This window comes from Bombus vancouverensis, chromosome 15 (genome assembly GCF_051014615.1).
Source record: "Bombus vancouverensis nearcticus chromosome 15, iyBomVanc1_principal, whole genome shotgun sequence".
NCBI lineage: Eukaryota > Metazoa > Arthropoda > Insecta > Hymenoptera > Apidae > Bombus > Bombus vancouverensis.
In genome coordinates, this window is record NC_134925.1 from 9,302,563 (window position 1) to 9,329,744 (window position 27,182).

General features: G+C 35.7%; 6 protein-coding genes and 1 long non-coding RNA gene across 8 annotated transcripts in view; 4 read left to right on the forward strand and 3 right to left on the reverse strand.

Moving 5' to 3' along the window:
- Positions 1 to 280: 280 nt before the first annotated feature.
- On the forward strand, positions 281 to 5,878 carry LOC143303642 (uncharacterized). Its single transcript, XR_013060153.1, has 2 exons — positions 281 to 369; positions 3,859 to 5,878. It is a non-coding gene; the product is annotated as an uncharacterized LOC143303642 (long non-coding RNA).
- St2 (Sulfotransferase 2) lies at positions 677 to 3,075 on the reverse strand. The gene is made up of 7 exons (XM_033350041.2): positions 2,951 to 3,075; positions 2,671 to 2,874; positions 2,006 to 2,102; positions 1,759 to 1,915; positions 1,535 to 1,655; positions 1,297 to 1,391; positions 677 to 1,074 (listed from the first exon to the last, which is right to left on the reverse strand). Coding segments are annotated over exons 1-7 (987 nt in total). The 5' UTR covers positions 2,952 to 3,075; the 3' UTR covers positions 677 to 762.
- Positions 4,930 to 20,193, reverse strand: knk (cytochrome and DOMON domain-containing protein knickkopf). Of its 2 annotated transcripts, XM_033350038.2 has the most exons (15): positions 15,468 to 20,193; positions 15,180 to 15,354; positions 14,929 to 15,110; positions 8,499 to 8,695; positions 8,319 to 8,427; positions 8,000 to 8,238; positions 7,722 to 7,890; positions 7,533 to 7,644; positions 7,240 to 7,376; positions 6,791 to 6,926; positions 6,534 to 6,723; positions 6,368 to 6,468; positions 5,990 to 6,244; positions 5,431 to 5,538; positions 4,930 to 5,352 (listed from the first exon to the last, which is right to left on the reverse strand). In XM_033350038.2, the coding sequence occupies exons 1-15, from the start codon at positions 19,815 to 19,817 to the stop codon at positions 5,165 to 5,167; spliced, it is 6,648 nt and encodes a 2,215-aa protein (XP_033205929.2). In that variant the 5' UTR covers positions 19,818 to 20,193; the 3' UTR covers positions 4,930 to 5,164. The 2 variants fall into 2 exon arrangements, with proteins under 2 accessions (XP_033205929.2, XP_033205928.2); XM_033350037.2 differs by lacking the exons at positions 14,929 to 15,110; positions 15,180 to 15,354; positions 15,468 to 20,193 and adding an exon at positions 9,233 to 9,644 and having other exon boundaries at positions 8,499 to 8,718.
- Positions 10,080 to 11,660, forward strand: LOC117166244 (uncharacterized). The gene is made up of 5 exons (XM_076624744.1): positions 10,080 to 10,394; positions 10,454 to 10,529; positions 10,589 to 10,828; positions 10,890 to 11,017; positions 11,279 to 11,660. The coding sequence occupies exons 1-5, from the start codon at positions 10,361 to 10,363 to the stop codon at positions 11,539 to 11,541; spliced, it is 741 nt and encodes a 246-aa protein (XP_076480859.1). The 5' UTR covers positions 10,080 to 10,360; the 3' UTR covers positions 11,542 to 11,660.
- LOC117166246 (luciferin sulfotransferase) lies at positions 11,494 to 13,112 on the reverse strand. The gene is made up of 5 exons (XM_033350047.2): positions 12,867 to 13,112; positions 12,694 to 12,790; positions 12,319 to 12,620; positions 12,011 to 12,105; positions 11,494 to 11,947 (listed from the first exon to the last, which is right to left on the reverse strand). Exons 1-5 carry the CDS (start codon positions 13,051 to 13,053, stop codon positions 11,654 to 11,656), a joined length of 975 nt encoding a protein of 324 aa, XP_033205938.2. The 5' UTR covers positions 13,054 to 13,112; the 3' UTR covers positions 11,494 to 11,653.
- A 53-nt stretch (positions 20,194 to 20,246) lies between the features above and the next one.
- On the forward strand, positions 20,247 to 25,679 carry TAF1B (TATA box-binding protein-associated factor RNA polymerase I subunit B). The gene is made up of 10 exons (XM_033350035.2): positions 20,247 to 20,565; positions 20,647 to 20,737; positions 20,827 to 21,031; positions 21,102 to 21,252; positions 21,322 to 21,464; positions 21,532 to 21,747; positions 21,871 to 22,100; positions 22,243 to 22,435; positions 23,856 to 24,296; positions 24,376 to 25,679. Exons 1-10 carry the CDS (start codon positions 20,479 to 20,481, stop codon positions 25,538 to 25,540), a joined length of 2,922 nt encoding a protein of 973 aa, XP_033205926.2. The 5' UTR covers positions 20,247 to 20,478; the 3' UTR covers positions 25,541 to 25,679.
- An 838-nt stretch (positions 25,680 to 26,517) lies between these two features.
- tws (protein phosphatase 2 regulatory subunit tws) overlaps positions 26,518 to 27,182 on the forward strand; it is a 44,927-nt gene continuing 44,262 nt past the window's right edge. Inside the window, exon 1 of the mRNA XM_033350124.2 lies at positions 26,518 to 26,936. The gene's annotated coding sequence lies outside the window, so the exon portion shown is untranslated. The remainder of the gene's footprint in view (positions 26,937 to 27,182) is intronic.

The following is a 27,182-nucleotide window of genomic DNA, read 5'->3' on the forward strand; positions in this document are numbered from 1 at the left end:
GACGTTTTTTTCCAAATAATTTTTACGAGATTTGAAGACGATCGTACAATACCGAGTGAAGGCTAAGGTTAAGTGCAAAATACCACTATCGGGCAGTATTACACGTGACTCTTGACAGACGCCTTTACGTTTTTTCCAATTGACGATCTTTCACAAAACTAAAAACGATTTAAATATCTAACTGAAGTGTCACGACTACAGTCCAATGTCACACTTCGATATAATTTTAAGAAATTTTAAACACCTGACACAACACGAATCAACGCCATCTTTGCTTTGACATACGTCGTGCGCTGAGAATCGACGAAACGAAAACTCGAGCGCGAGTCTCGAACAGGATTCCCATAGTGCGTTACATTCCAGGTTCAGGTAAATTAAACATACAAGTACTTCATTTCCTCGAAAATTCGTTCTTCTCTCGAAGTTAGAAAGCCATTTACGTATGAAAAACTGTAGTTGCTGTCCATTATTAGAAAACCGGTTGTACAACAAGTGTATATATGGCATTGAGCTTGGCGTAATTAATGAGTAAATAACATTAATTTATACTGAACTTCTGTTTACACACACATACATACATTTTGCTATTTTTCTAATATATTTTATCGACAACGATACGTACAGATTTATGTAACTATATAAGCATATGTACATTAACATAAAAATAACAGTATAACAGTTAAAACGAATGTAATTATTTTACACAAATATCGGTTCTTGTATAACCTAAACTTAGAGTATAAACACTTCGGTAGATAATTTTCAGTCCTCGTCATAAAGAATCGTTTGTTTGTCGAAGTCAAGGCCACTTCCGCCCGAGTGCTTTTCGGTCCATTCATCGAATCTTTGAGACAGTCCTTCGGACATATAGTTTTTCCAATCACCGACTCTGCCCTTTCTTATAAATTTGTCATTCTCTGGCACGTCCTTCTGTGGAACAATTAATTCCATATTTATGGCGGGATTAACTGCCATCTTTGTGAACTTTAAATGCTCACAAAGATCAGCGATTTGTTCCTCTGTCGCAGTTTTCCCCAGAAATTCTGCTGTCCTCCTAATCGTTTCCTTTTGATCCTGAAACATCATTGTTTGAGATATTACTTTTAACTTTATAAATAGATCGCGAATTTTTATGCACTTATAAGAAATCTAAAGGCACACAAATATATAGGATATAGATAATGTGCATAAATATAAAAAATATTATGTCTAGATTTTACTTTTTTACTTGTATTTACAAAAATATGAATTCGGATGAATACCAGTCGTCTGATTTTAAATATATTACTATATTACCTTCTTCATTCCTTCATACGTTAAAAATAATACATTCTCTTGATCTCTTATAGCCCAGAATTTCAAAACGTGATTCCAAAACGGAGTCAATGGTACTTAAATTGAAAGTAGTTGTTAATGAACATATATACTATATAGATATCATGATACTAATAATAATAGGTAATAATTACAGACAGATTTTTATAGTAATAAATATGTAAACATATATATACACATATGCATATTCGGTACATACTACTGTCATCTAAAAACAAGTCAGCAAATTCTTCGAAGCTCCCCACTATATTATGAAATTTCTTACAATAATGATAAAAGCTTACGCAGGTATCCTTTGGATTTCTAGCAACGTAGATGACCTGAAACAATTCACAATATCGACGTAATTTATATTTTCGCTCCTTTATATAACATATCACGATCGTTGATTATAGTATAATATATCGTAAAATGTTTGAGTACTTTTGGTTTCTTTTGATGGATTTGCTGTGGCAATAAATCGAAAGGGAGGTGAGATTTAACGTATCTGGGTCGTTGCATCTTCATGACGTATTTTACCGAATCACCCATCTTCGAAAACCATTCCACAGAGTCCCCTGTGACCATCAATGACGAAGCTCTACGCAAATAAGATTCAATTGCATGATCCACGAAAATCCTTCATGAAAATTGTTTCTTTTTTTTTTTTTTTTTTTTTAATAAAACGTACTCGAGCAACGGGTTACGTAAAAGAAACAGAGTTTCAGCACTTTTGTAATCGAAGTTATTTGCGATACACCATACCATTTCCTGTGCCCAATGACTACCTGCAATGAATTCAAAAATTGATAGAAATTCATGTCATTATACAGGATGCCCCGGATTTTAGCGGCTAAATTTTCCCATTATACATATTTTATGGATTAGAAAAAGAAAAAGATATTATATAAGCATATGTCGTTTAGAGCTTTATTAAAAAATTATGACAAAGATTCCAAATACGAGTTCACGTGATCAATCGATAAAGAAAATTAATGATGCGTTTACAGAAATGAGGCAAAATAAAGATCAACTTCACAGAGTAAAAAGTTCCGCTTTCGACCGCTGTCAATCTTGTATTATCAAGAATGATGGATATTTTGAGACGGAGTGTTTGTTAATTCTGGGAGCGCTACAAGAATATCGTGTTCCTTTTAACAATCTGAGATAGTAAACACAGCTCGTATAAATATAATGCGTACTTTTTCCGTAAGTTTTTAATAAAGTTTTAAACGACCTATGTTTATGTAACATTTATTCCCCCTAGTTGTAATATACTGGCAAAGTTTCGTCACTAAAATCTAGGACACACTGTATAAATATAAAACATAAAATATAGATTTGAACGAAATTTACCAGTTCTCGGATATGAAATCATCCACACATCATCGTCATAGATTTCCATATCCCTGATATTCACCCCATGAAAAACGAATTGGGGTGGTAATAAACAATGGCCTGGTTCTACTCTTAGGAAACTAGGTTTCACGCCAAACATCTTATCCAATCTTCGTCCTACATCTCCTTCGATCGTGGTGAAATTCAGAAATTTGTTGTCCACTGCAAAGATTATACTCGATGTAACGACAAAATCGTGCAATTTTTCGCCCAAATCCATGTAAATTGAACAACTTACTTGGTATACAATTTCGTTAGAAAGAAATCGAACACTGACACACGAACGGGGATGTTAATCGTCCTGCAGTCTGAAATGAAATGAGGATCACGGACTTATTGGTACCTTCTCGGTCCACTGACAGACCAGTTTTCTCTTTTTTAAACGGAAACAACTTTCGATTCTTGAGCATTTCCACTTAATATACGTATATGGTAATGATGGCTATAATATTGTGCATTAATAGGTAATTATTATGGATAAATCGATGAAAATTAAGTACGTTGCTCGGTTGGTTGTTCAGTCGTTGGACAATATTGTGCAATCATCTTAGAAAGAAACTGCGTCTCTTGTTCTGTTAAGTTTGTATATTACAAACTGATAGAAATTTTGTTTTATTTAAAACGATTTTATTTTCATAAAAATATAGAATGCTAGAAAGATGTAATTCGAAGATGATTTCGATTTATTAACTTTCTCGTAACAGATTTCTCTCTGGAGAAAGTTTACGCTTTCCAACTAAATGCACCAATACTCGTATATGTTAAGTAATGTACTTAAATCTCAAAGAATATAGGAATTCTTTTTTTGTCGCATTAGTGTTGTCTCATTGCTTTTAATCTTTTGCAACTGTTATGACTCTCAATCCCCCAATCTTCCTTATTCGCTGTCTCTCCCTATATTCGACGCATGTTGTAGACAAACAATAAACGATCTTACGAATTCTGTTTCCTGAACTCTTATAGACGATTTATGTAGATATAAGGAAAACATGCACGTGATCGATTGCTGCGGCTGCAGCTTTTGGCTTGAATCGATTATCACTCGCCAATGTTCAGGGACGAACTGCTATTGTTATTCTATGGCTCTTTCTACTGGCTAACGAACCTTCATAAAACTTTTCTGATTTTATTTATTCCATTATCTAGATACATTGATATCTACAACGAATACTTGAGATTGATTATGAGAGTGGATAAAAATACATCAACGCAATATGTACAATAAGAGAGGAAATAAAGAGACAGGATGAGGATAGGTTTAAGAAAAACAACTGCAAGATACGACGAAGGAGTCAATGAGGGAGAATACAGTATGTTGGTAAAGGAATGTTGGCAGGAAGGAAAAGAAGAGGAAGATAGATGCCGATGGGCGAGATGGGGAAAAGGAAAGGAAGAATATTTTAGAAGGTGTGGGTACTCGGAGAAAGAGGTAGAGAGGTTTGAAAGTGAAGGGAAGGAGATGTGGAAAGTTTGGGAAGTAACAGATAGATGCAGGTGGAAGAATAAGACAGAGCAAATAAGATCTGAGAACCTAAATACGTTCAGAGACATGGAAAAATAATAGTGCTAGCTTGACCAGGTTACACAAAGAGGAATGAGCAAAGGAGGAAAATAGATTGAGATCCGGAAACAAGGAAAAAAAGAATAGATACTGCAAAGAAAAAAATAAGAGGTGACGCGAGCTATGTGGAAAAGAGCTAGAGACGCTGAAGGGATGGCAAGTATGAGGAGCGTGGAGGAGTCGCTGAAAGATGAGGGATAAAGATTGGAATAGGCAAAACAATTAGAGGAAAGAAGGAAGAAGCAGAGAAAAAAAATAGAAAAGTGCTAATAAAAGGAGCTGTTACGTCTAAGTAATGGAAAAACGCACAATCAAAGAGGACACAAGGCAATGCAAAGTACATATTTAGATTACAAGGGTAGATTTGGATATGTAGTTTGTTACTTAGTCACCATAGTTTTCTTGTTCGATTTTAAACATAGTTCTTCTTAATGATGGATTACTACTGTTGTTTATGTGCATGTTTGCACAATGTAAACTGGAGGTCACCGCAAAACTAAAAGGCAAGCGAAGGTGAAGATTGCATGTATGCATATATATTCTAAATATGTATTTTACTCTGTATATATATTCTACAAATGCTAAAAATAGATTATATTTTTTAAGAATTTGTTTCTTAACAAGTTAACATTATCATTAAATATTACAATTGGAAATTCATCGTATGACTAAGATGGTATTTATTAATAAAAAAAATTACAATAAATTCGCACATTCGAATGCATTGATCTCTCTGCGATTTTGATTCATTTCTAGCTTAGGAACGAAACATTCCGCCTGCACGTGTGATGGAAGATGAAATTCTTCGTTTTAGATCTATTTACTAAAATCAGTCAATTTACGCTTGTATAATAAAAAGGTACGACTAATCTTAGTAACCTATATCTATATTTATAACAAACGAAAAAACACAGCCGTTATTCCTGCAAGTAACGATAATCGTTGAGTAACAGCGATGCTTTTCGAATAAGCATCCAGTATGTATATCTTCCAGCCCATATTTGCATGGGTAAATGAATTGTAATAAACGATATCTGGCCAGGTAGAGTTCGGTGTAATTTCTAGCACTCCGCCTTCACCTACAAGAAATGACAGTGAATGAAGAAACACTTATTTATAAAAGAAAAAAAAGAATTAGAAACTTTATATTTTCTTACCTGGTTCACACGTACTCACTAATGTTCTATTAAATTGTTTAAACGTCATAAAATCATCATCCAGTCTTCTGTCTCGGGCACCGTGTTTGCTTAAGCAAAGTGGCCCAACTAAAAGGAATAAATTGTTCCGGTATTACGTATCTTTTTTCGAAATAACTTCGATTACAGCCGGTTCTGTTTTTACACAGATCGAGGAAAATACACGATCCTCTTTTTACAGGATATAATTTCATTTGACGCGGTTGAAACGGCGCATCCTTAGAAAATATTCGTTTGACACTTTACACTCGAAGCTTCCTTTCGTAAATTATTGTCTTTGTAAGTTTATAAAATAAGAAATACGTTGAAATATGACTAAAAATTAAATAAAAATTCAATCGAAGATTTTTACAGGATTTGCTCGAAAATAATGTATTAAATAAAATGAAATAAAAATTTGTTCTAAGTTCTCACTCTTGCAATCTCTTCTATCCTTTTTATCGCGTGTTTCTTTCTTTTTTTCGAGAATCAATTGATCGTGTAAAAACAGGACCAGGTGTTCAAATATTTTATTAGGAACCTGCGGTTGGTCTCGGTTGTCCTCTTCTGGTGAACTCAACACCCGCCAAAACTCTGATTTTACTTTGCGCCGCATCACTGAGTTTATCATATCCACCGTGTGGTTCATTAGTTATAATCAATGGGTGGTACAAATTCGGACTGTGAGGATTATTTCCGCCGTGAACACGGAAATTGTACGTCAATCCCCGACGCAAATATAGTTTGGGTACCAACTGACCCTCGATGTACCATGCCAAACCTGTAGACGTTTGTCCTACGAATTGAACAAACTAATATATTGCTTGATATTAAGTATCCCATAAATGAAGAAATATTCGCATTCTCCATTAATGAATATAATCAAAATATTCGAAATATCTCGAACTCTAAATCAAACCTGTAATTCCTTGATAGCCCTTTTTGCCCCCAGACGGGCCAATAGTAGCTCTAAATGACCGAATACTTCTATCAAATATCTCTGTCTTCTCCCAAGGTTCTCTGGCAAAATAAAGTTTCCAATTAGTAGCATCTGTATAAATATAAATCATCAGCGTGTTACCTACATTAGTTTCTCATTTGTTTCCGTAAAATCCATGCACGTGTTCTCCGGTTCTTCAGGAACTAGTTCTAACTTCAGATCGCTCTTAGGATATACATCGTGGAAAGTCGGCTCTTTATTTTCATCCAATCTTCCCAAAGCCCATATCACGTAAACTGGTCTATTCGTCGGATACTCTTTATCTCCTGGATCAGCTACGATATAAAGTGTCCCATATAATTCCACTTCGGCACTTCGCTTCCATTTTATGTGCTAACTTACATGAGTTGAGAGTACGTCTATATGTAACGATACTAATTCCATCTTCTCTAACAGCAGTATACATCTGGTTATTATCTAAACCCCCGAATAGTTCATCCCTGCAAACTCCCCTGTATTGGCCGAGAACTTTTCCACACTGTTGGTGAAATAGGAAAACAATTATTCTTTTTGCTTTACTTTTATTTATAGTACATTCTACAAATCACTCGAGACACTTGCTCGTGGATAGTATAGAATATTGGAGTTAGGCATAAATGGATGTAATAATTACAAACTGAATTTACATAATTTTCTATTAACTGCGTTGTAGTATAAGGAAAACTAACTGTAAGTTATGCTATGTTTTGAAGATTTTATTGCAGACCAACTTTGTTAAAGTTTGCGTTTAAAATTAACAAGTGTCTCGTAATGTATCATAAGTGTTGATAATGTTCTTGGTATTTACGTACTGGTGCTTTCGCAGTGATGTTATAATCCACAGCGTAGCCTCGAGTACCGTCCACATAAGCAATCACAGCATCCGCGCCTTCCATTTGGCTAGAAGTTTCGGAACCAGAGAGACCGAACGCCATGTATTCATCTTCACCTAAGGTTAATTAACGTCGTATTATACCAACGCGTAATTAATTCAACATCTGGTCAAACAAGATGATACGTCATTCGAATAATCATTTTTCAAATACCTTTGTTCGAATATTAAGTTTGCTACAAGATAACTGAACATGGTTTTAACTATACTTACTAACTTGTCCTGCTAATTGGATAGTGATCTGTGGACCAAAAATTTCCCAACCGATTTGAAATCGTTTGTGGAGTTGAATGCAATTTGGTAGAGTCTGCGTGTGCTTGATCACCTGTACTTTGATAGATCGATTACTAGTACGCAAAGTTTCATTTCGATAAACTATCGAAGACTGGAAAAATTGATTACTTTTACTAACGAAGGAGGTACGTTTAATCCATCCGGAACTATAACAGAGCCGTAGCTGCTTTTAGTTTTCACGTCGAAGATACTTAACCAGTCGATATTGAAAACAGTCATGTCTCCAGGTAATTGAATCGTTATATCTTCTTCCTTGTAGGCGCGAATTGGTTCCAGGCTGATGGAACGCAAGAAAACAAGATTAGCTGAGAAAATCTACTTGTTGAGAATAGAATTAACCAAAATTGAAAGATCTATTCGTTTGAAAATTTCTAATGATTACTTACTAGCCATACTCGTCGGGTACTTTCGTCCCTTTGCTGTTAGGCTGTGGACCAAGTCCAACCCAAAAATACGTGTCTGTTCCCTGCCCATCGTATGTAAATTCTGGTATTTTTATGGTTTTCGAATCCAGAATTACGATGGACCCTGAAGATACTCCGTGTGATCGTTTTGTTAATTGAGAAATCTTTTGCGGTACTGGTGGATCGAATTCGTCGGGAATATACACGTCGCCAAACGTATTCTGAGAAAAATATTTCTTTTACGGTTATCTCAATGATATACTAGCGTTGAAATAACTGTAATTACTGTTATACGATATACCTGGCTGCTCAAATCGTACACAGCGAACCATTTTATATCCGTTATTCTTTTATTATCCGGTAAAGTAAGAGTGAAATCCTTATTCAAGTACCGATCGAGGACATTCGTTCTGAAACAAGAAGATATCTTTAAATCGCGTACTTTCATCTCAAGGTTTCTGTTACACCGAAACAAACTGACTTGCCCCATTCATCCGGTACGATGAAGCCTTGTGGACCAGGTCGATTCGACGCACCTGCCCAGAAAAAGGTGTCGGCTCCATTGCCATCGTAGCTAAAGGAAGTTAGCAACAACGTGTACTCGTCAACGACGTAAACGTCACCAGCTACTTGATGATGATACGCGTTCAACTTCCCAAGGTATTTCCCTCTGTATTCCTCGTGATCCGACTCGTCCAGACCTATTGATTTCGTTTCATCGTGAATCACGCTATGGTTAGAAAATGATTACTCACTTAGAAGTTCTTTGTTCCGAATCACGGTCACGAGAGAAAGTAAGGAAAATTAAACTTTACAATATAGATCACTGTTTTCATTATGATCGTGTTTACGCAATACAGACGCTTAATGGCATTAACTTGTTAAATATTCCTTACACCGATACGTTAAATATTTAGCTGTGTATTAAATATCTAGAAAATATAAAACCATTGCTGTTACATTTGATGTATGGCTATTTGACTGATTGAACGATTGATATTAACAACTGATCGAAGCTGATATGTTTGTCATATTTGACTCGAATATCTCGAAAATTTCCTAAAACCATCACAAACCACGTTTGACAGGCGGAGATCTCAACGCACGGTCAAGGAACGTCATTCGACGCCGCGTTCACTACTCGAATTATTATCCATCGATTCACTGTCAGAACATACGGTTCCCTCGTATAATCGACAATTTTGAGAAACATACCACAGACAGGAAACAGTACACATGTCAAAAGTGTGACAAGAACAGGCGCTATCCACCTCCTCGTAACATCTGCCATCACTTCATCTTCCTTGGATTGCTGGAAATGCCTCAGGTCTTGTTCCTGAACGATTCGATTTTAGTTCTGTCGCCACTAAGATTCATGGAAAAACGAAAGCTCGATCGCAAGCCAGGCGACGAAGCCCCGAGAAGAGAACGACAGAGCACGCAGTCACTGCAATGGACGCGGTTCCGACTTGTTCTGGCCACCGTCTTTAGAAAGTAGACTTTGAGTGTTCGAACGGCTTACTATACCGCTCTCCAGCCACCTTGGCACGTGTTCCTGTCTCGAAGAGAAAGTGTGCGTGTACTGGAGGTGCCTCAAACGCGTTTCAATGTCTACGGCTCACGGGTTCTCTCAACGTGTCGAATTGGAGGGACAGTGTCGTTGGACTCCTGTCTTTCCGGTACTCTAAAATGGAATGCAAGTCAGAGAGGAAAAATAAAGTTGTCGGTTGAATGGCTAAACAGCATCCGCCGTAGCGCGCTATGCCGAGGTTACTTATTTGTTTCTAAATGCACGTTTGCGAGCTCAGGATTATAATATTACGGTTCTTTATTAACATTGCAACTATCAAAGTTCGGATTTGTTTAATACAATTAATGTTGATTTTTACTGAGACAGGAATGCCATTTACGTATTCCAAGTCATACAACATTTCTATATAATTAAAGAAAGATCATTGCAGTACTATTACAATATTACGTTTATTGAGAAGTATGTATTGTACTTCAAATTGTACAAAATTCGTTTATAAAATTCTATAATAAAATGAAATAATTAAAGAACAGATATACAAATCTTTAAAATTCCTTCTCAATCGAAATTCGTTAATGTAAATTAAGTAAAAAAGAATTGCGAATGAAATGTCAACTCGTTAACGTTATCTTTTTAGTGGATTAGAGAGAAAAATATTTGTAAGGCGTGTATTTCGCGTTTAAATTCAACGTTGGCATGTACATACATGTACGCGTACATGATGTTTGATCGATTTAGAGCCGGCGCAATACAAAGTAAATAACTCTTAACAGTATGTTTACTAAAAACTCAAACACTTCATTATCTCGACAATGTTGAACACAGAATTTAATCGTCAGATAAATGGTAAGATATTATACTGATATGATTCTTAATTCCTCGAAATAACATCTTATGATTTATAGATTCGGTCGAGGAGCAATTCATATGGCTTCTCAGATTCGCTACAGTAAGAAAGATCAAAGATTTTTTAACGAAAATGTGAGTAAACGAATTATACCGATTATATCTGTCGTTAATAACTGTTGCTATAATTGTAGTCTATCGATAGATCTACATTATCCTACACCAAATTTGAAAACGCCTATCACGGCAGCTATCGATCGCGGTGATCTGCAGATCTTATCGTTTTTGTTAGAGAAAAATTCGACTGATCTGGACAATACTACTACTCAACCTTGGGCTAGGACTGCTCTTATGTACGCCTCTTACGTATCCAGAAACCCAGAAATATTACAGATTCTTTTGAAGAAGGGGGCAGATCCTGGAAAAGTGGATATGTAGGTCGTACAATTAATATAAATATCTGTGCTTTTATTTTTAATAAATGTACACTTGTAGAAGAGGTTGGACTTGTCTTCAGTATGCGATTGTAGCAGAACGATCGAAGAATGTAACGTTTCTTTTAGATCACGGCGTTTCAATAAATCAAAAAGACGTACAGGGAAGAACACCGCTTATGGTCTCAGGTGAAAGAAATCAAAGTGAAGATCGATTAAGATTAATTTAGACTGTCAATTTTTATGAGCACAACTAACAAAATAGGATTCAAATAGACGTTCTTTTATTCTATTAAACGTTATAATGAAATTGTAAAAATTATCTTACTTTCGATATTTTATATATATTTGCATGTTATATGCATTTTATGATTTTCTTTATCCTTAAATTTCACACAAGTACGTAAAAATCGTAGTCTACTAAGTATTTATTAAGAATCATTTGTCCAGTATACAGTTCGAACGTGGACATTCTCTCGATTTTATTGGATCACGGGGCTGACGTCAATATACGGGACAATATGGGTTTCATCGCCCTTCAAATAGCAATTTTATGGAGAAAAAGGGACGCAGCGATTATATTAATCGAAAGAGGAAGCGATATGAGCGTTGTTACACCTTCAACCAAGGCCACAATTGGACAACTTTGTAGAACCAGTATGCCGAACATTCTTCGATGCCTCGAACCAAAAAGATATTATAGCATTGATTGATATTTTTATTATAACACTGTTTTCCCCCGTATTACAAAGCTCTTTCCATTCTTAATATAATACATTTCGTTTTTCAATTTTTAAAAATGTATAAATATACGTAGAACGTCGTTCAGAAATTGAGATGGTACGGAGAAAATCTTTCTTTTGTTAATCTGTCAAATTCTTGGATCACGTTGTCGGGCAATCTCTCCTTCCACTCACCGACTTTACCACTTCGGATAAACGAACCTTCAACGGTGATTTTATTCCGCTCCTTGTTCCTTCGAACCACATCCTCCTGATTCACAGCTGGATTTTTCTTCATACTGGCAAACTTCAAATGTTCCTCCAATACTTTTACTTGAGCGTCAGTCAGAGTTCTATCAAGGAACGCAGCTGACTTCCTTATCGCACCAGGCAAGTCCTAAATTTTACAAAAAGGATATTCGTATCCTCGAAGCAACTGCAACTGTTTAAGTTTACTTACAGCTATCATATATTCGTATTTCAATAATAACATATTGAGAGTGGTCTGCTTCTTCCAGAAGTCGAGAACGTGGTCCCAATATGAAGTATAACTCACTACAAAAATAATAATTCTATGATAAAGTTATTATATAATTCATACGAGGAGCAAAAATACATATCAAATTTCACGATCGAATAAAATGTCTGTTTTAGTGGCACAGAATTGATCAGTACGGAATTGATGGATATCGAATTTTAAAATCGCTAATTATGTCTCTTTTATCTACGTGTTATCTTTTATCATCAATTGTAATAACATGCACGTACGTTTATCTGCTAGGAAAAGGCGACAGAAATCGGGAAAATTGCCACGATAACCTTCTATTATTTGACAATGATGAAAATAAGAGATGCAGGTATCTTTTGGATTTCTCGCCACGTAAATAATCTTCGGCTTTTTCTCGCCTGTCCGAATCTGGCGTGGAAGTAAATCAAAAGGTAAATGAGTTTTGATGAATCTTGGAGAAGCTTTATTTTTCGTATACTCCACGCTATCCACAGTTGACAGAGGTAACTGCACTTCCGGATGAATTTTTGTGTAAGGCAAATAATCAAAAAGTACGGAGTACCTAATAGAACACATAATTTGTATTATTTTTAATATTTATAAAAATCATCGATCACTTCGCTTCGTTAACTTACTCAAAAAAGGGGAACCTTTCGGATAAGTGAACTTTGGCTCCTTCAAAGTCTAAATTATTTGCGACGTTCCAGATCATTTCCTGAGTCCATGTTGTCCCTATAGTTACGTCGTTCAAATTAAAATGTAACCTTTTATACCCTCTTATGACTTAATAAGATTGACTAAGATGTACCAGTCTTTGGAAAACTGCAAACCCAAATATCGTCATTCTTGACTTCGAAGTTTTCAATTACGTCTGCAAAAACTTCGTATCTCGTTGGTAAACAAAAACCGCGCACTTTGGTGTATCCAGTACGAAATTCATTTGTAAATTGGTCCTGTAGAATTTGGTCCAAGTCATCGGTCCGAAGAGTTGTCATTTTAAAACGCTATATCCTATAAAGTTGTATTTTAATCGATAAACACGGCTGCTTTTCGTTTTACGCGCTTTCTTTAAAAAGGATTGAACATAAAAATTCACTCGAATGTTTTATCTGTAATGATCGTTGATCAAAGACGCGAGGACTGATTTTGCAAAGATTATCGAATGTGCTGGCATTCGAATCAAAGATCGATATCTTATTGTATCGCGAATATATCGAACGAGATACGTTCCCAGTTTGAATAGAAAATCGACTACTTCGAAATCCGTGCATATTCTTATATAGAGCGACTAAGCAGCAATTGGGACAAACGAGATAATATCGTTGAGAGGTTTTTCTTTCGGCATTACTTTACTAGAACAAGGTTATTGTCGATTTTACACGGTTTTTTTCTTTCTACCTTGCTCTGCAAGCATAGCTCTTCTCGTGCGTTCATTTGTTCTCCGACGTGGAATGTCGATAATTTTGCAGATGACAAAAAAACGTGTTTCATTAGACAAATTATATGAATATAAACCGTCGTGAATAGAGGGAAACAAGACAATTTTCCAGCGACGTTTTGTTCTTTTACACGCTTTCGAGTTAGCGACCAAGGACATTGAATGAATGATAAAAAATAGAATGTTGAAAGAGAAATCAGCCGCGTTGCACACGTAGGTTTCGCATAAGAAGTTGCTGATCTTTTTTCTTAAATTTAGCACAGTATGTGTGAGATACGAGAATAAAATAACGGGAGAACTGTCCCTATATGGATTCTTTATTTTTATTAACCAAATGAGTATAATCATCATACAAAAAGGTAAAATATTGAAGATAAAAATTTAAGAGACTATATTATCTAAGTCTTACGAGCGGTAAAAAGTTGTGTACTGTAATTCAGGTACTAATAACTACTTTCATCATCTTAAAGCATTTCAGTTTGCCACGATCAGGCGATCCATTCTCAATCGTGCGCTTCCTCGACGCAGGAAGTTTTCGTTTTCGAAACATCTTACCAGTAAAATGTGAGATTCTAACGCTGTGAATTTACTATTGTTCCACGAAAATGACAATTATCGTTATTATATTATCATATTTAACATACGAGATTTAACATACGTGCAACGTTTCCTATCTATATATATATATAGTGACGCTCGCTTAAAGCGCAGTAAATCTGGAAATTTCCATTATAATTTTGAAAAAATAGGTAGCGATTTTAATTCAAAAATATTCCAACTACCTTGACAAGGTAACAATAATAAATTTAGCAAGAGCAATCAAGAATGACAAAGTACCTCTTGTTTGCGATCACTGTATCAATGTATCGATAGATTTAGATAACGTTGAGCTCAAAATATTGGGTAACATATTGAATTTTAATGGAACGACTGCATTAAAACGAGCAGTACTACGTATTTTTGATATGAAAATATATTGGCAAGACAAAGTTTCTTAAATTCAATGTTAAATATAAATTGTAGGCACAAATTTGCAGAACAACGCATTATGATATCTTAATTCTTAGATCTATATCAAAAACTTCTGGATCATCTAAGTCACTATGTTATCGCTCTAATCCTCGTTACACACAAATGCCTAAATAAACTTTATGTCATAAACTTAGACGTTCATGTGTATCCTATAAAGTAAACATTAACACAATGCTAGTATATATTATGCATTATTGTAAATAAAAGTAAGATTCATGGAGAGAATTCTAGAAACAAATATCTTTAATGATCCTCTCAGCCTGAAATGCGAGATAGTTTGTACGTTCTTCTATCGTCTGTTCGATCATCAGACTGCAATTGACATTTAAACTACGCACGCGCAAACATTTCTTTAACATTACATGTTGGATATAACGCTAACGCTTTGAGACAGATCTACTTGGCCCCTCAGTACTTTCTGCTGTAATTTCTTACAAAAGATTTTGGCCATAAGTTTATTACGTCGCGCTTCTTCTTGCTTCTCCTGTTGCCGTCGCTTCTGTCGCACCTCGTTCAAACGAAGATACCGTTTGCGCAACCTCTCCCTCATTTCCTCGTTGCTCATCTTTTTCTGTGCGTAAACTGAATACAAAGGTTATAAAGGCAATAAGAATGTAAACGACGAAGAAATGAAAAAATGAAAATCCTTACCTGTTGGTTTAGAAGAAGCTCTCGGTGATTTTAAAACATTCGACGTAGTCGCCATTGCCAACAACTGTATTCGTTTTTCCTTTCTTAATTGTCGCAGATGAGATATTTCCGACATGTATTGCCGACGCGTTTCTGCATTATTTACAAAATCCGCTTTATTCTTACACAAATAATCCTAAAATCGATAAAACATTGTTATATATAATTATGCGATTTTATTATTTGCATTACATTGACTGAAATATTGTCCACATGTTGCAGGACACCCTATATATAGCGCCCACTTACCTGTAAAGTACATTTTTGCGGAGAATTTTTCTTCGAGCTAACTTTTTTAATCATGTTGCAAACACAGCCATCCGTTTTCACTTCGTTAACAGTATAATTCGATAATGGCACTTTTAAAAACGCACCCAGATTATCATTTTTCTGGCCATTTTCCTTTGCGAACGACAATTCGTACGCAATGGCTTTTGGATACGTTTGATAACAACTACAGTTTTTGACGCTTTGATATGCCGTGCCACAGCAACGACAATATTTACAATTTATATCGGAATCACTAGTTTGATTCGCCTCGTCCACGTAATTTGGTTTTCCGTTGTTGCAGGCTCTGCCACGCAACAATTCTTCGCTATTTTTCGCTCGATTATTACAAAAACAATCTTTCTCGCAGTTGCATTTTACATTACTTTGTACTTTGTACTGTGCAGTTTCGTTAACTTGTCCATTAGTAACGCAATAAGGCCACGGTTGAGTCGAACAGTCTTCCACTTCCGCGCGAGAATAGCGAGACCCATTGTATTGAGTTCTCCCATTTGAATGGCAACTGCAGAATCCTTTCGCGTTCTGCATTTCCGGTTCGCGACTGTTCTCGCAGACACAATCGCTCGAACATCCGCACAGCTTGATGCGGCTATTTTGATTCAAACTCGATACGTATCCATTATTATTCTGATAATACTTTGAACTATATCTCATTGGTGCCCGACCTTTCTTCGAGTGGTCGTTATCGCATTCGCACACCGTTGTGCAACTACATTCTTTCGAATTCCCCTCATCTCTGTCACGTGCATGGAATATCTTCTTCTGACATTCGTCGCACTTAGGAGCATTGTTACTTTCCAATGCAATTATTGGCGATGCACACGACTGACATCCTTTGGACACTACCTTTTTAGTGTCACATTTGCAGTCACACGACTTTGACCTCGAGGCGTTTATTTGATTCTTCGTTTCTTTTTGCTTAAGTGAACTCGTCTGGACTTCCTTGTTCGCACAATGATGCATTACCTCAGACGAGGAGTTACTATTCATCTGATCAGACAATCCCTGTGAGCCAACTGGACTCTCCTCTCGAAAGTTTTCTATATTCGTATGCACTTTCTGGACGCTGCTCGATCGATCCTTCTGCTCCTGTAAACATTGCATGCAAGTGGTAACTACATTTTGAATGGCGTGATACTTTAAGCATTGATTCGCTTGTTCGTTGCATTTGTGATTGTTTTGGAAGTGCAGCGCACTATGCGCCGAACACTGGACATAATGCACGATTTCTGACTGCACCATAGCAGAAGCTGTAGATATTTCTTGAGGGACAGTTTGCATCCCAGTACTGACTAACTTAATTCTGGAATTGTGTAGATTAGAAGCAGACACGATCTCACCGCCAGTCTTCGAGAGGGCACTGGTAATGTTAGTCGCAGTTTGTGCGCAACTGTTTCGCTTTTTAATACGTTGGATAATACTATTTGATCTACTGGAAAGTTGACACGTTGCTAAATTGCAATGAGATGACCATGGCTCTTCCACTGAATCGGCTTGTGTATCTGATCCGTTCCTTTGCAAATAATCCTTACCATTAGGTAAATCATGTACATGCGTCAGCGACTCCATCGGTTTCCTTTTGCAGTTTCCTGACCTCGATTTCTTTGGAGACGTTCGTGATCTTTCTGGCCTTCGCGACTCTTCTAACAATTTCTTCAAATTACATAAATGACTGATTTCATTCGTGATCCAAATCAATTGATTTCTTTTCTCCATCTCGGCATAGCTAACCAATTTCGAGTCTCCGGAGTCAGAACTGCCGCACTTTTTAAGTTCGAATTGTCTTTCTGAAAATGTAGTGAGCAATCTCCAATCGTCACGTTCTCCTGCATTGCTTGAACGAACGATGGGTCTTCTGTTGTTCACAACCGCGTCCAACAACATTCGGTTATGATCAGGAGGAGTAGCCGTCGTCGTCGTCGTCGTCGTCGTCGTCGCCGTTGTAGTCATCGTCGAATCTCTCTGAGAAATTTTACATCTTTCTTTTGTACAAAATATATCTTGCATTTTGTTGCCTTTGCGATTTCTTTGAGGTAAAAAGCATTCAGAGCTTTCGCTCTTGTCTGGATCGGTAATAGTATCGTTGCTCCGATGACAATCGTCAGATCTAAGACCCATCCTCGCTTGTCGTCCGTCAGTTTCTGTTCTGTCCGTATTCTTATCTATTTTATCACTGCTACTTTCTAACGTAATATCTTTCGTAATGCCTCTTCCATTCCTCATGGGTTTTCTTTGCGTTATTTCCTTCTGCAAATTCCAGTTACCTGAAGAATCGCTGGTATTATGCTTTTTCGTTAAAGCCTGGAGTATTTCCCTACCGTACACTCTGCTCCTAGCATCGTCAGGATTCCATGGAACATTGTCTTCTAGATTATGTTCGATTTTGTCGTCTGTATATTTGGCAGTGATCAATCTCTTGACTACATGATGTATCAGTCTTTTCTTAACTTCCTTGTCGCATTTATTCGCATCGACGAGACTTTTTAATATATTTACGCTCCGTTCTAGATCCTTCACCAAGCTATTCGACTCTCCCCATAGCTTCTCGTTAATACTGGAGCTGGTATTAGGTAGAGTAGAATGAGACCTTCCGGTCTCCGAAGATGAGATATGGCTACCGCTTCCATTAGGAACGTTCTCGTATACGTGACCAGGGAAATACTCGAAACTATTTGCTCTGCCAGTTATATTCCCTACACCGTCAGGCTGAGGCGTATGCCTCGCAGAACCATTCTGAGATGGTTCCGAATTACTGTATCGCGGCTTTACTTTCTTACTACGCTCGTTTACTCCAACATCTCGTGTTTCATTGGCTTCATGCTTCCTCCAATTCTGAACTTTGTACGTTCCCTTTGGATTCTTTAACATTAATGTCGAATCCTTCTGCAAACTAGTTCCTCTCTTTGGTAACGGCGGCTTCTCTTCATCGAGAACCGAGACTTGCACGCCAACGGATTCTTGAGTATAAGTGCATAGACTCGTCTGTATAAGTTTATCACAAGTGGAAGGTTTATTTACAATAGTCGCGATAGAGGATGAAGAGTTAAAAATTAGTGGCAACGCGGCTCTGCTCTTATCCCTAGCGTACAAATTCAACTCGCTTTGACTTCGTTTCAACGGTAATTTAGAGGCTGGTATAATTAACGTATTCATGGATGTGCTCTTTTTTAAAGGCGACGTGAGAGGGCATATATTTTCTTTGTTCGTATTTTGTTTGCTTGTTAGCTTTCTTATCTCACCTGTGGGTTTTACAAGAGGGACCTTGGATACAAACGTTGATTTTGGAGTATCATAGTTGTGCTCCTTTTTTGAATAATGCACAAAAGCATCTTGCTGCTTGAGATCCTTAGGAAGAGATTTTTCATTGGACTTTATATCGTTTCCCGTTATTATACCTGGCAAATGATTCTTAACAATCGGAGTAATTTCAATCTCACTTTCTGATCCTGAAGCATCTCCCAGATTTAATGGTGTGGAATTAGCATTGGGAACCATAGAAGTGGTTGAATTTTTTTGAACTCCCACGAGCTTCCCAGAAATTCCCGACTCCGTAGTACCTTCTGGATCCAATCTTAAAGCGGCAGAACAACCTCTAGCTAAAGCCATGCGTTCTATTGTACTTAATTTCTTATCATTTTGTTTACTGGGTACTAGATTAAAATAACCAACATCTGCTCCACTATCCCATTCGAGTGGCTTATGGGAAGCAATACTAGAAGTTGGAGAAGATATTTTCCTTTCTATGCTTTCTGTTAAAATCTCCTGATTTTCATTTTTCTCTTCTAGAATTGTCTCTGATGTAACATGTTTTAAATCAGACGATGGAGATTCTGGATTTGACAATGGTTGAGCATATCTAGATGATGACTCTGCGTTCGAGGATTGGCCAATAAGGGGTGGTCTCACCCATCTTCTTCTCTCTCTGGGCACACAAGTCTTTAAATTATATTCCTCTCCTATACAATCTTGTCTGTTAGCCTCTACTTTAGGATTTACTTCGTATATACTATAGTAACATTTATTTGCTTCTGGTGATGTACTAGACGTAGGCAACGAAAAATATTGATCCAAATTTGTATTTTGAGAATACTTGTGGTAATATTCCATTACCTGAGATGAAAGACTTTTGCTTGTTGGACCCAGTTTGATCTTTGGCTGCGGTGCCACAACCTGCAGAGAATGCCATGGTGTAGGACTTGTAATACAGGTTGAACATTCAAGTTTTTGTATTTCTCTTAAACGCGGGAGATCTTCTGAAGCTTCGAAATCTTGCAGATGACCTTCACAGTTCGATGCAGAGTCATACTCCATAATCACAAACTATACGTGCCTTGTCATCTTTTATTCTGAGTTTAACACAGTGTCACATTTTAACAATAAACTGATCCCTTAAAGAAAGTTGTCTATAAACATTCGGAAAATTAGCCATCCTTCTTCAATTACGGCAGCACAATCTCCTTCAAGAGTACGATGCAAGATAGAGGTTAGGACGCTATTGTAAACGAATTCAATTGTGAGGCAAAATCTAGTTCTCTTGATTGTAGAAAAACTTTCTAGCACAATTCAAGAATTATGACGTGTCAGGAAAGATTATTTTTATAATCGTCACGCTATATTTACCGTGTGTAATGTTTCAATGATAACAAAGTTTTATAACAAACACTTCGATTATTGTTTACATTTCTCTGAAAACTTAACCGTAAATTAGCGGTAATATTCTGCGTTGTATTCCCGCTACAGGGTACAATTCACATGTATCTTCAATGTATCATTCGTTCAAACTACACCAATCGCAATTCAGAACGAAAGATTATGATCGGTCACGTGAGTACTCGCTGTAAAGTTAAGTTCCTCTGTTAATGAGAAAGTACGAGGTGAGATGTAAAGCGTGCTCGTGTCGCATAACCTCATAGTATACCTAAATGCAACAAACAGCAAAAGACAGAACTCCCGTTAGGAGTACATAAAGAAAATGCAAAAGTGCAAAATTTGTGGCAGTAAAGATTTTTACAAAGAAGCTGGATATTTTTTTTGTCAAACGTGTCAAACGCAAAATGAGGTAATAATATACTGTAATTTTATTCTTATCTTTTTAAACATAATTCATAATCAATAGTAATTAATTTCATTATTTCTGTAGGATATCAGAGAGGAAGTTCTTGAATTACGTATAGATAGTACGACTAGATTGCGAAAAACAAGAATTAGGCAATTAAAATCTGATATATCAGGTCTGTATCAATATTATTTTAAATATTATTCTAGGAATTTATTAATATCTTTAAATGTTAAGTATGCAATCTTTGCTTACAATTATTAGGTAACGAGGTTGGATGGACTTCATGGGAATTATACAATTTTGTTTTAATTGGTTTAACAAATGAGCTAATAGAACTTGGAGTTCCATCTGATATAAAATTGACAGTATTACAATTATGGGCAACATATTTAGGCAAACTTGAAGTAGCATTTATCTCAACTAGAAGGAAATCTATGCCCAAATTAGCTAGAAGATATAAGAAAAGGTATGTTTGAGTAAACAATTTGAATTATGTTTATGTTTATATTCAGACAAATTAATGTTTACTATAATAGGGATGCAGATATTATTTATGGCAAGGTACAATCGGAAAAAACATCCAGAAAGCGCAAAAGATGTAGAAGTAATACAAATACTTCTGTTAGTGGAACTAGCATTACTGGACTTAGTGAGGGTAGTTCTATGAGAGAATTGAACAGAAACAAAGTAATTTTTATAATATTTATTAATAGAAACAAATTTATTTCATATTTCACGCAAACCACATTTTTTCAGAGACTTCTAATAGCGGCAGATTATGATAGATATCTTCAGTCTCAAAATAGTTCTGAGGGTGATGGTCTTAGTATGTTCAGTCAAAGTCAAAGTACATATAGTAGACAATCTAGTTCTGTGAAATCATCAGAAAATGAGGGAAAGTAAGTTTCTTTAAAAAATTTGATATACATGTATTGAAATATTTCTTATACTTTTTGATTTATTTAGAGTGCAATTTAGTTCCCATGCCAAAGAAGAAGCAAGAAAAATTAAAAGATTATCAAAAAATATACCTAGATTTGAAAGAGTTCAATACAGGGCGAAACACATAAGTACTCAGTACAAAATGGGACCTAATATAATTACACCTATGCGACTATGGGCAATTATATATTTAGCTTTAAGGATCCATAATCAACCTATACAATTAGGAGATATGTTAAGGCATGTAAGAGATGTTGTTTCTTATTATCATGATATATATAGTTATTAATATATAATGATATGTATAATATATATAATTAATATATAAACTGAAATTTTATTTATTAAAGAATCTTTTCTTAGATATGGAAGAGAAGGACACTTGTCTTACTACAAATTGGATCATTTATTACCACCAGAACTGAATTTAACAGCAAAAGAAAGAGGCTTCTTAACACAGAATGTTGAAATTACACATAAGGGCATGAGACAAATTATTGCAAGTATAGCAAAATTACTTGGTGTATGGAATATAGTTTGTCCTGATTTTCTATCTTTAGTTAACCGATATTGTCAAGAACTAGGATTGCCAAGTATGATTATATTTTATATTTTCAGTTTATTTATTTAAATTTTCAGTTTATTTATTTATATCTTCAGCTTGTTTATTTATATCTTTGCTTACATTCCTACTATTAACTGAATCTTATATTTGTATATCATATATGATTTTAGGGGGCATCCAATTATATACAGAAAGATTAATAGCTTTATCACCTCCTAAAATGATATTTGATGCAAAAAAGTCATGCATTCCTAACTATGAAGGTCGTGCAATGGCATTTATTATAGTAGTGCTGAAAATTTTACTTGCTCTAGATGGCGTAACTGAATATCGCATTAGTAGAATTGCAGAGAAGATCAACAGGTATGTTTGAAAAAAATGAATATCTATTATATATATTATTTTATGTTTTGAACCTCAAAGTCTGTAAATCTGTAATATAAATAGTAAAAATGGTCAGTTTATTTGGAACAAAAATGCAACATGGAAATATTACATTATCTGATAGTGCGTTAAATAAATCGCAAAAACAAATTGGGTTCGGAGAATGTAAATGTTACGAAAGTAATACTCCGTGCATAATTGTACACGGCGGTGCGGGGGATTTTAGTGATTCTATAGTTATAGAAAAAATGACAGCTTGTAAAAAAGCCGCCATCAATGGTTATAAAAAATTATTAAATGGTGAAACTGCAGTAGATGCTGTAGAAGCTGCATTATGGTGGCTTGAATGTGATGAATTTTTTAACTGTAGTTACGGATCCGTGTTGAATGAAATAGGTGCATTTCAAATATATATCAATAATATATTAGCAAAGTTTGATTACGTAAGTGAAGATTATTAATATTCCTTATTAGGAAAAGTTCAAATGGATGCTAGCATAATGGATGGTTTCACATTTAAATGTGGATCAGTAGCGGCAGTTTCAGACATAGAACATCCTATAACACTCGCAAAATATGTTATGAACAATTTTCCAAATTCCATTTTCGTGGGTGAAGGAGCTAAAAATCTAGCAAAACATGCAGATTTAAATTGGATATCAGAAGGAAATATGGTCTCACCAGCAGCACGTATAGCTTTACATTCAGGGAAAACAGGAGAATTTAATGCGGATGTTTATAATCAAAGTTTATTGGATATCGATATGTTAACGAGTAAATTGATTACATTTTAGACCACGATAAAGAGTAGATTTTTATTTATTCATGAAATTATTATTTATAGATAGTCTTGGTACTGTTGGTTGTGTAGCGTATGACGGATATAGTGTAGCTGCTGGAACTACAACTGGAGGTTTAAATAAAAAGTTGGTAGGGAGAGTAGGAGATACTCCAATATTGGGTTGTGGTACATATGCTAATAGGAACGTAGGATGCTCCTTAACAGGACATGGAGAATCTATAATGAAACTAGGACTAGCGCGTGCAATTGTAGAAGACGTTAAATGTCATATTTCGGGCGAGGAAGCTCTGCATGAGCACTTTTCTTATATGTTAAAAAAATTTGAACAAGTCGGTGGTGGAATTGTACTTCAGTCAGATGGTCATTGGGCAACATATTTTACTTCCGAAAAAATGCCATACGCTGTAATCGAAAACGATTTAATTACATACGGGGCTAGATTATATGAAGAAAGAAGAGAAATGTATGACAAAGACGACAAAAATTGCGAGTGCAAATCTCCTTTTATAATCGTACTTTTAATGAGAATTAATACATTAAATACATTAAATTTTTTTATTGCTAATATAAATACCTCCTTTCTCTTTTGTATTTCAGCACAGCTATTGAACGCGGCTTACTCGATAATAAGCTTTTTAGTTTTCAAGAATGGCAAAAATATATTGAATGCAGAAGGACGATTTTAATGCACGCACATTATCCAACCAAAATGAAATATTGTCCCGATGCAGATGGAATCGACGATTTATATTTAAAATTCTTAGAATTTATGTCTTCTAAATCGAATAAGAATGAACGAGAAATAAAAAATTCTAAACATTATTTGCCAGAAGAAATTATTAGTGCTATGGGAAAACACATAAGTAACTTAAATATCAATGATTCATCGCCAAAGGCAATTGATATATTTCCACCATCTCTAACACCTCTTCATTCGTACTTGCAACATTTATTAGATCATCCGTTTTACGATATTCCTAATATAGCACGAAGCAATTTTTTTCTTACAAAAGTTGGGTACATGACAAAATCTGATGCGTAAGTAATTTGAGATTATTAATTCGAAATATGCTAGTTTTAACCACATTTAATTAAAATATATTGGTCTCTTTTTTAGTTTAGTAGAATTAGCAGCGAAATGTGGCATAGAGTTAGAGATAGTCGATTCGAACGTACATTTTCTCGAAAAAAATGTACCTCCATTTGAACAACCTAGAATGCCAAATATAAATGAACTAAAACAGCTCATCGACGTGCAAGATGACTTACAGGACGAAGAAGCTAAAAGCGAAAGTGTGAATGACTATTTACACGCTAAAACACCATGTAGCATTAAATTTGACACTATTAAAAATCAGTATTACGATAGTACTGTAAGTACAATGAAAGATTCTGCAAATGTCTTTGCAGGAAATGATTTTACATTTACCGAAACTCTGCCAAACGGGAAATTAGCAATACCTGTTGATAGCGATAGTGAGAACGAAGAAGATTTAGGGAGCAATGGTTTGGATCAACAGACGCTTTTAGAAAATAAACTACGTGATAAATACAACATACATTTATCACTAGCAGAAAAAGAAGCCATTCATAAGTCGAATGGAATGAAAAAAACACATTCCAAAGAATCTAAAATTCAACTTAAGCGAAATACTAAGGGTCAGTTTATTAAGGGCAGTGCTGCGCCTATAAAAATTGAAAAGAGTGACGCCGAGTTTTTTGCCGCAACAGAGAATGTAAATCTTTGTGATAATATCGACACAAGTGTCATAAATGATAAACATATAGAGGTTGGAAGTACCGAAAAAAATCAATTATTATTCCCTGAAAATATCAATATCAGTGACATTAGTATTGATGACATAAATATAAATATTGATAATTTTGATATAAATAACTATCTTAATTTCAGTGACATTTCATTTTTTAATCAAAACGACACTCTTGCACCTGTATCAAGTAAGGAAACAACTGTAGTCAAGGAGAAAGATATATTTTTTAAACCCTTTACGGAGTACTGGATGTACGACTGCATTTTCAGCCGCGTGAAATCAAAAAATTTCGCTATATTTGAAAAATCATTACCACGAACTTTTCGTTGGCTACTAAACGAATGTGCACTTATTGTGGAAATGTCTACAGAAGATTTATACGAAGAAGTCTGTTTAATAGAAAATTATCATTCACACATTTCAAATTCTAGTACCTCTGACAGTAGTGAACGTACTAACATAGATCCAATATCTAAAAGTCAATTGAATTTTATTTTAAATAAATGGTAAAGAACTGTCGTGTGCTATATTGTAATATATTAATTATAATTTTGTACTGATAATGTTTTTTATTCACGTCGAAACAATATATTAATACTTCGATTAAGCTCCATGAAATCCTTTTATAATAGATCTACGTGGCAAAATATTTTTGTGCTGTTTTCTATTTATCTTTATGGCACTATGAATAGTGATGAGAGAGCTATAAGCTTCAAACTATGTTCAAAGCGATTCGAATTTGTTACCATGGCTCACGGAAGTATTTAAACACTCTTAGAAACATTATATATACGTATGATACAAAATATTTTGAAATCTTATTAGCATCGTAACGAGACACGACTATCGTGGTTGTATTGTTAACTTTTGAAATGAATCTGAGAATGTATATAAGAGTTACAAGATATTCAGTGGAAACATACACTTCGCAAATATCATCCAAATATTTGAACAGTCAATTTTTTACTATATTAGTTAGCCAGGATGTTTAATGGACCCATTGTTAGCACTTACCGTATAGTCTAAGACTACTACTTATGCTCTTTACTAGTTTTTCATTAAATGTGCGTTTGAAATCAATGTCATGTGGCTTCTATATATATTTTCGGATTGGTTTCAAATTTTGCTTTTATAATCACGATAGTCGTGTTTATCATTATTACAGTGCTAACGAAATTCAAAAATTTTATAACATGTATATTCAAAGAAAAATTCTGTTGTAAGTGTTCGAATATTTCTGTGAGTCACCGTATATAATATAAATTCGAAGCTATTCAAAGTGTGCCCAATTCCATCACTAACTACGAACCTTTTTTCCAGTTCCTAAAAATATCTGGATTTTCTGTTTATCGACCGTGTCGAGGAACGTAGAGCCGCGTTAATAATCGGAGTCGACATTGCGGGGCGCCCCGGTCAAGCAACTGTTGCACTCGTCGAGAGGCTCGTTGGTTCCCGGTGTGTTCCTCGTCCCGAGCCGTCGCGACGGCTCGAGGGACGACGGAGCGTTTCAGTAGTAAACACCAGTTGGCGTAAGACAGTGTCGGATGGCTGTCATCGGTCAGCGGTCGCTACCACGGTACGTAGTGTGTGTACGATCAGGCGGTGATGTGTGTACGCTGTCCGCGTGTGTATCTACGCTCGTTCCTTAAGGAACAGTTCGCACGAGTGTTCGTGCATTCGAACGTGTTTGCGTGCGTGCGTACGTACAGAAACCTATTCGCCCTCGTGTTTTAGAGTGCTCGTGACAACGCGTTGTTACAATTGTGGCATTGCCCACTACGTTCATCGAAAGTGCACGCCGTTGTTACGTTTGCACATTCAACTCGACGTTGCACCTGTTTTCTTTGGTCCTGGTGTCGTTCACCGAGGCGTCTGGTCGCCCCACCGTCCTCACTTCCTGTCTATCGTAAGTGAGCATTCAATTTCCTAGTAACCAATTGAAAATCCAAACGACCGAACAAAATTTCGTGATTTATGTTTTGGACTGTCAATTTTGTTTTATGATATTATCGTACGCATGTGGGATGTTGGTTCAGAGCTTTTTAATCAAATCTACTTGTACGTGTGAAATACATCGATCTTCTCGATGGCATACGACTGTTTTGGTAAGTGCCAAATAAGGATTCGAATTGGCATTGCATCGAAAGAGAAT

Bases quoted from the DNA above. Each gene is read 5' to 3' on its own strand.
- St2 (XM_033350041.2), bottom strand. The intron at 2,103-2,670 runs GTAAATTTCGTT...AATTCATTGCAG, and splicing joins GATTTCATATCCGAGAACTG to GTAGTCATTGGGCACAGGAA. The intron at 1,075-1,296 runs GTAATATAGTAA...ATGATGTTTCAG, and splicing joins CGTATGAAGGAATGAAGAAG to GATCAAAAGGAAACGATTAG.
- LOC117166244 (XM_076624744.1), top strand. From the start codon at position 10,361: ATGTTGAACACAGAATTTAATCGTCAGATAAATG. The intron at 10,395-10,453 runs GTAAGATATTAT...TATGATTTATAG, and splicing joins ATTTAATCGTCAGATAAATG to ATTCGGTCGAGGAGCAATTC. The intron at 10,530-10,588 runs GTGAGTAAACGA...CTATAATTGTAG, and splicing joins AAAGATTTTTTAACGAAAAT to TCTATCGATAGATCTACATT.
- LOC117166246 (XM_033350047.2), bottom strand. From the start codon at position 13,053: ATGACAACTCTTCGGACCGATGACTTGGACCAAATTCTACAGGACCAA. The intron at 12,791-12,866 runs GTACATCTTAGT...ACGTAACTATAG, and splicing joins TTGCAGTTTTCCAAAGACTG to GGACAACATGGACTCAGGAA. The intron at 12,621-12,693 runs GTAAGTTAACGA...GTGTTCTATTAG, and splicing joins GAAAGGTTCCCCTTTTTTGA to GTACTCCGTACTTTTTGATT.
- knk (XM_033350038.2), bottom strand. From the start codon at position 19,817: ATGGAGTATGACTCTGCATCGAACTGTGAAGGTCATCTGCAAGATTTC. The intron at 7,891-7,999 runs GTAAGTAATCAT...GCGTTCCATCAG, and splicing joins GTACCCGACGAGTATGGCTA to CCTGGAACCAATTCGCGCCT. The intron at 6,469-6,533 runs GTAGGTAACACG...TTATTTTGCCAG, and splicing joins GAAACAAATGAGAAACTAAT to AGAACCTTGGGAGAAGACAG.
- TAF1B (XM_033350035.2), top strand. From the start codon at position 20,479: ATGCAAAAGTGCAAAATTTGTGGCAGTAAAGATTTTTACAAAGAAGCT. The intron at 21,748-21,870 runs GCATGTAAGAGA...ATCTTTTCTTAG, and splicing joins CAATTAGGAGATATGTTAAG to ATATGGAAGAGAAGGACACT. The intron at 22,101-22,242 runs GTATGATTATAT...ATATGATTTTAG, and splicing joins TCAAGAACTAGGATTGCCAA to GGGGCATCCAATTATATACA.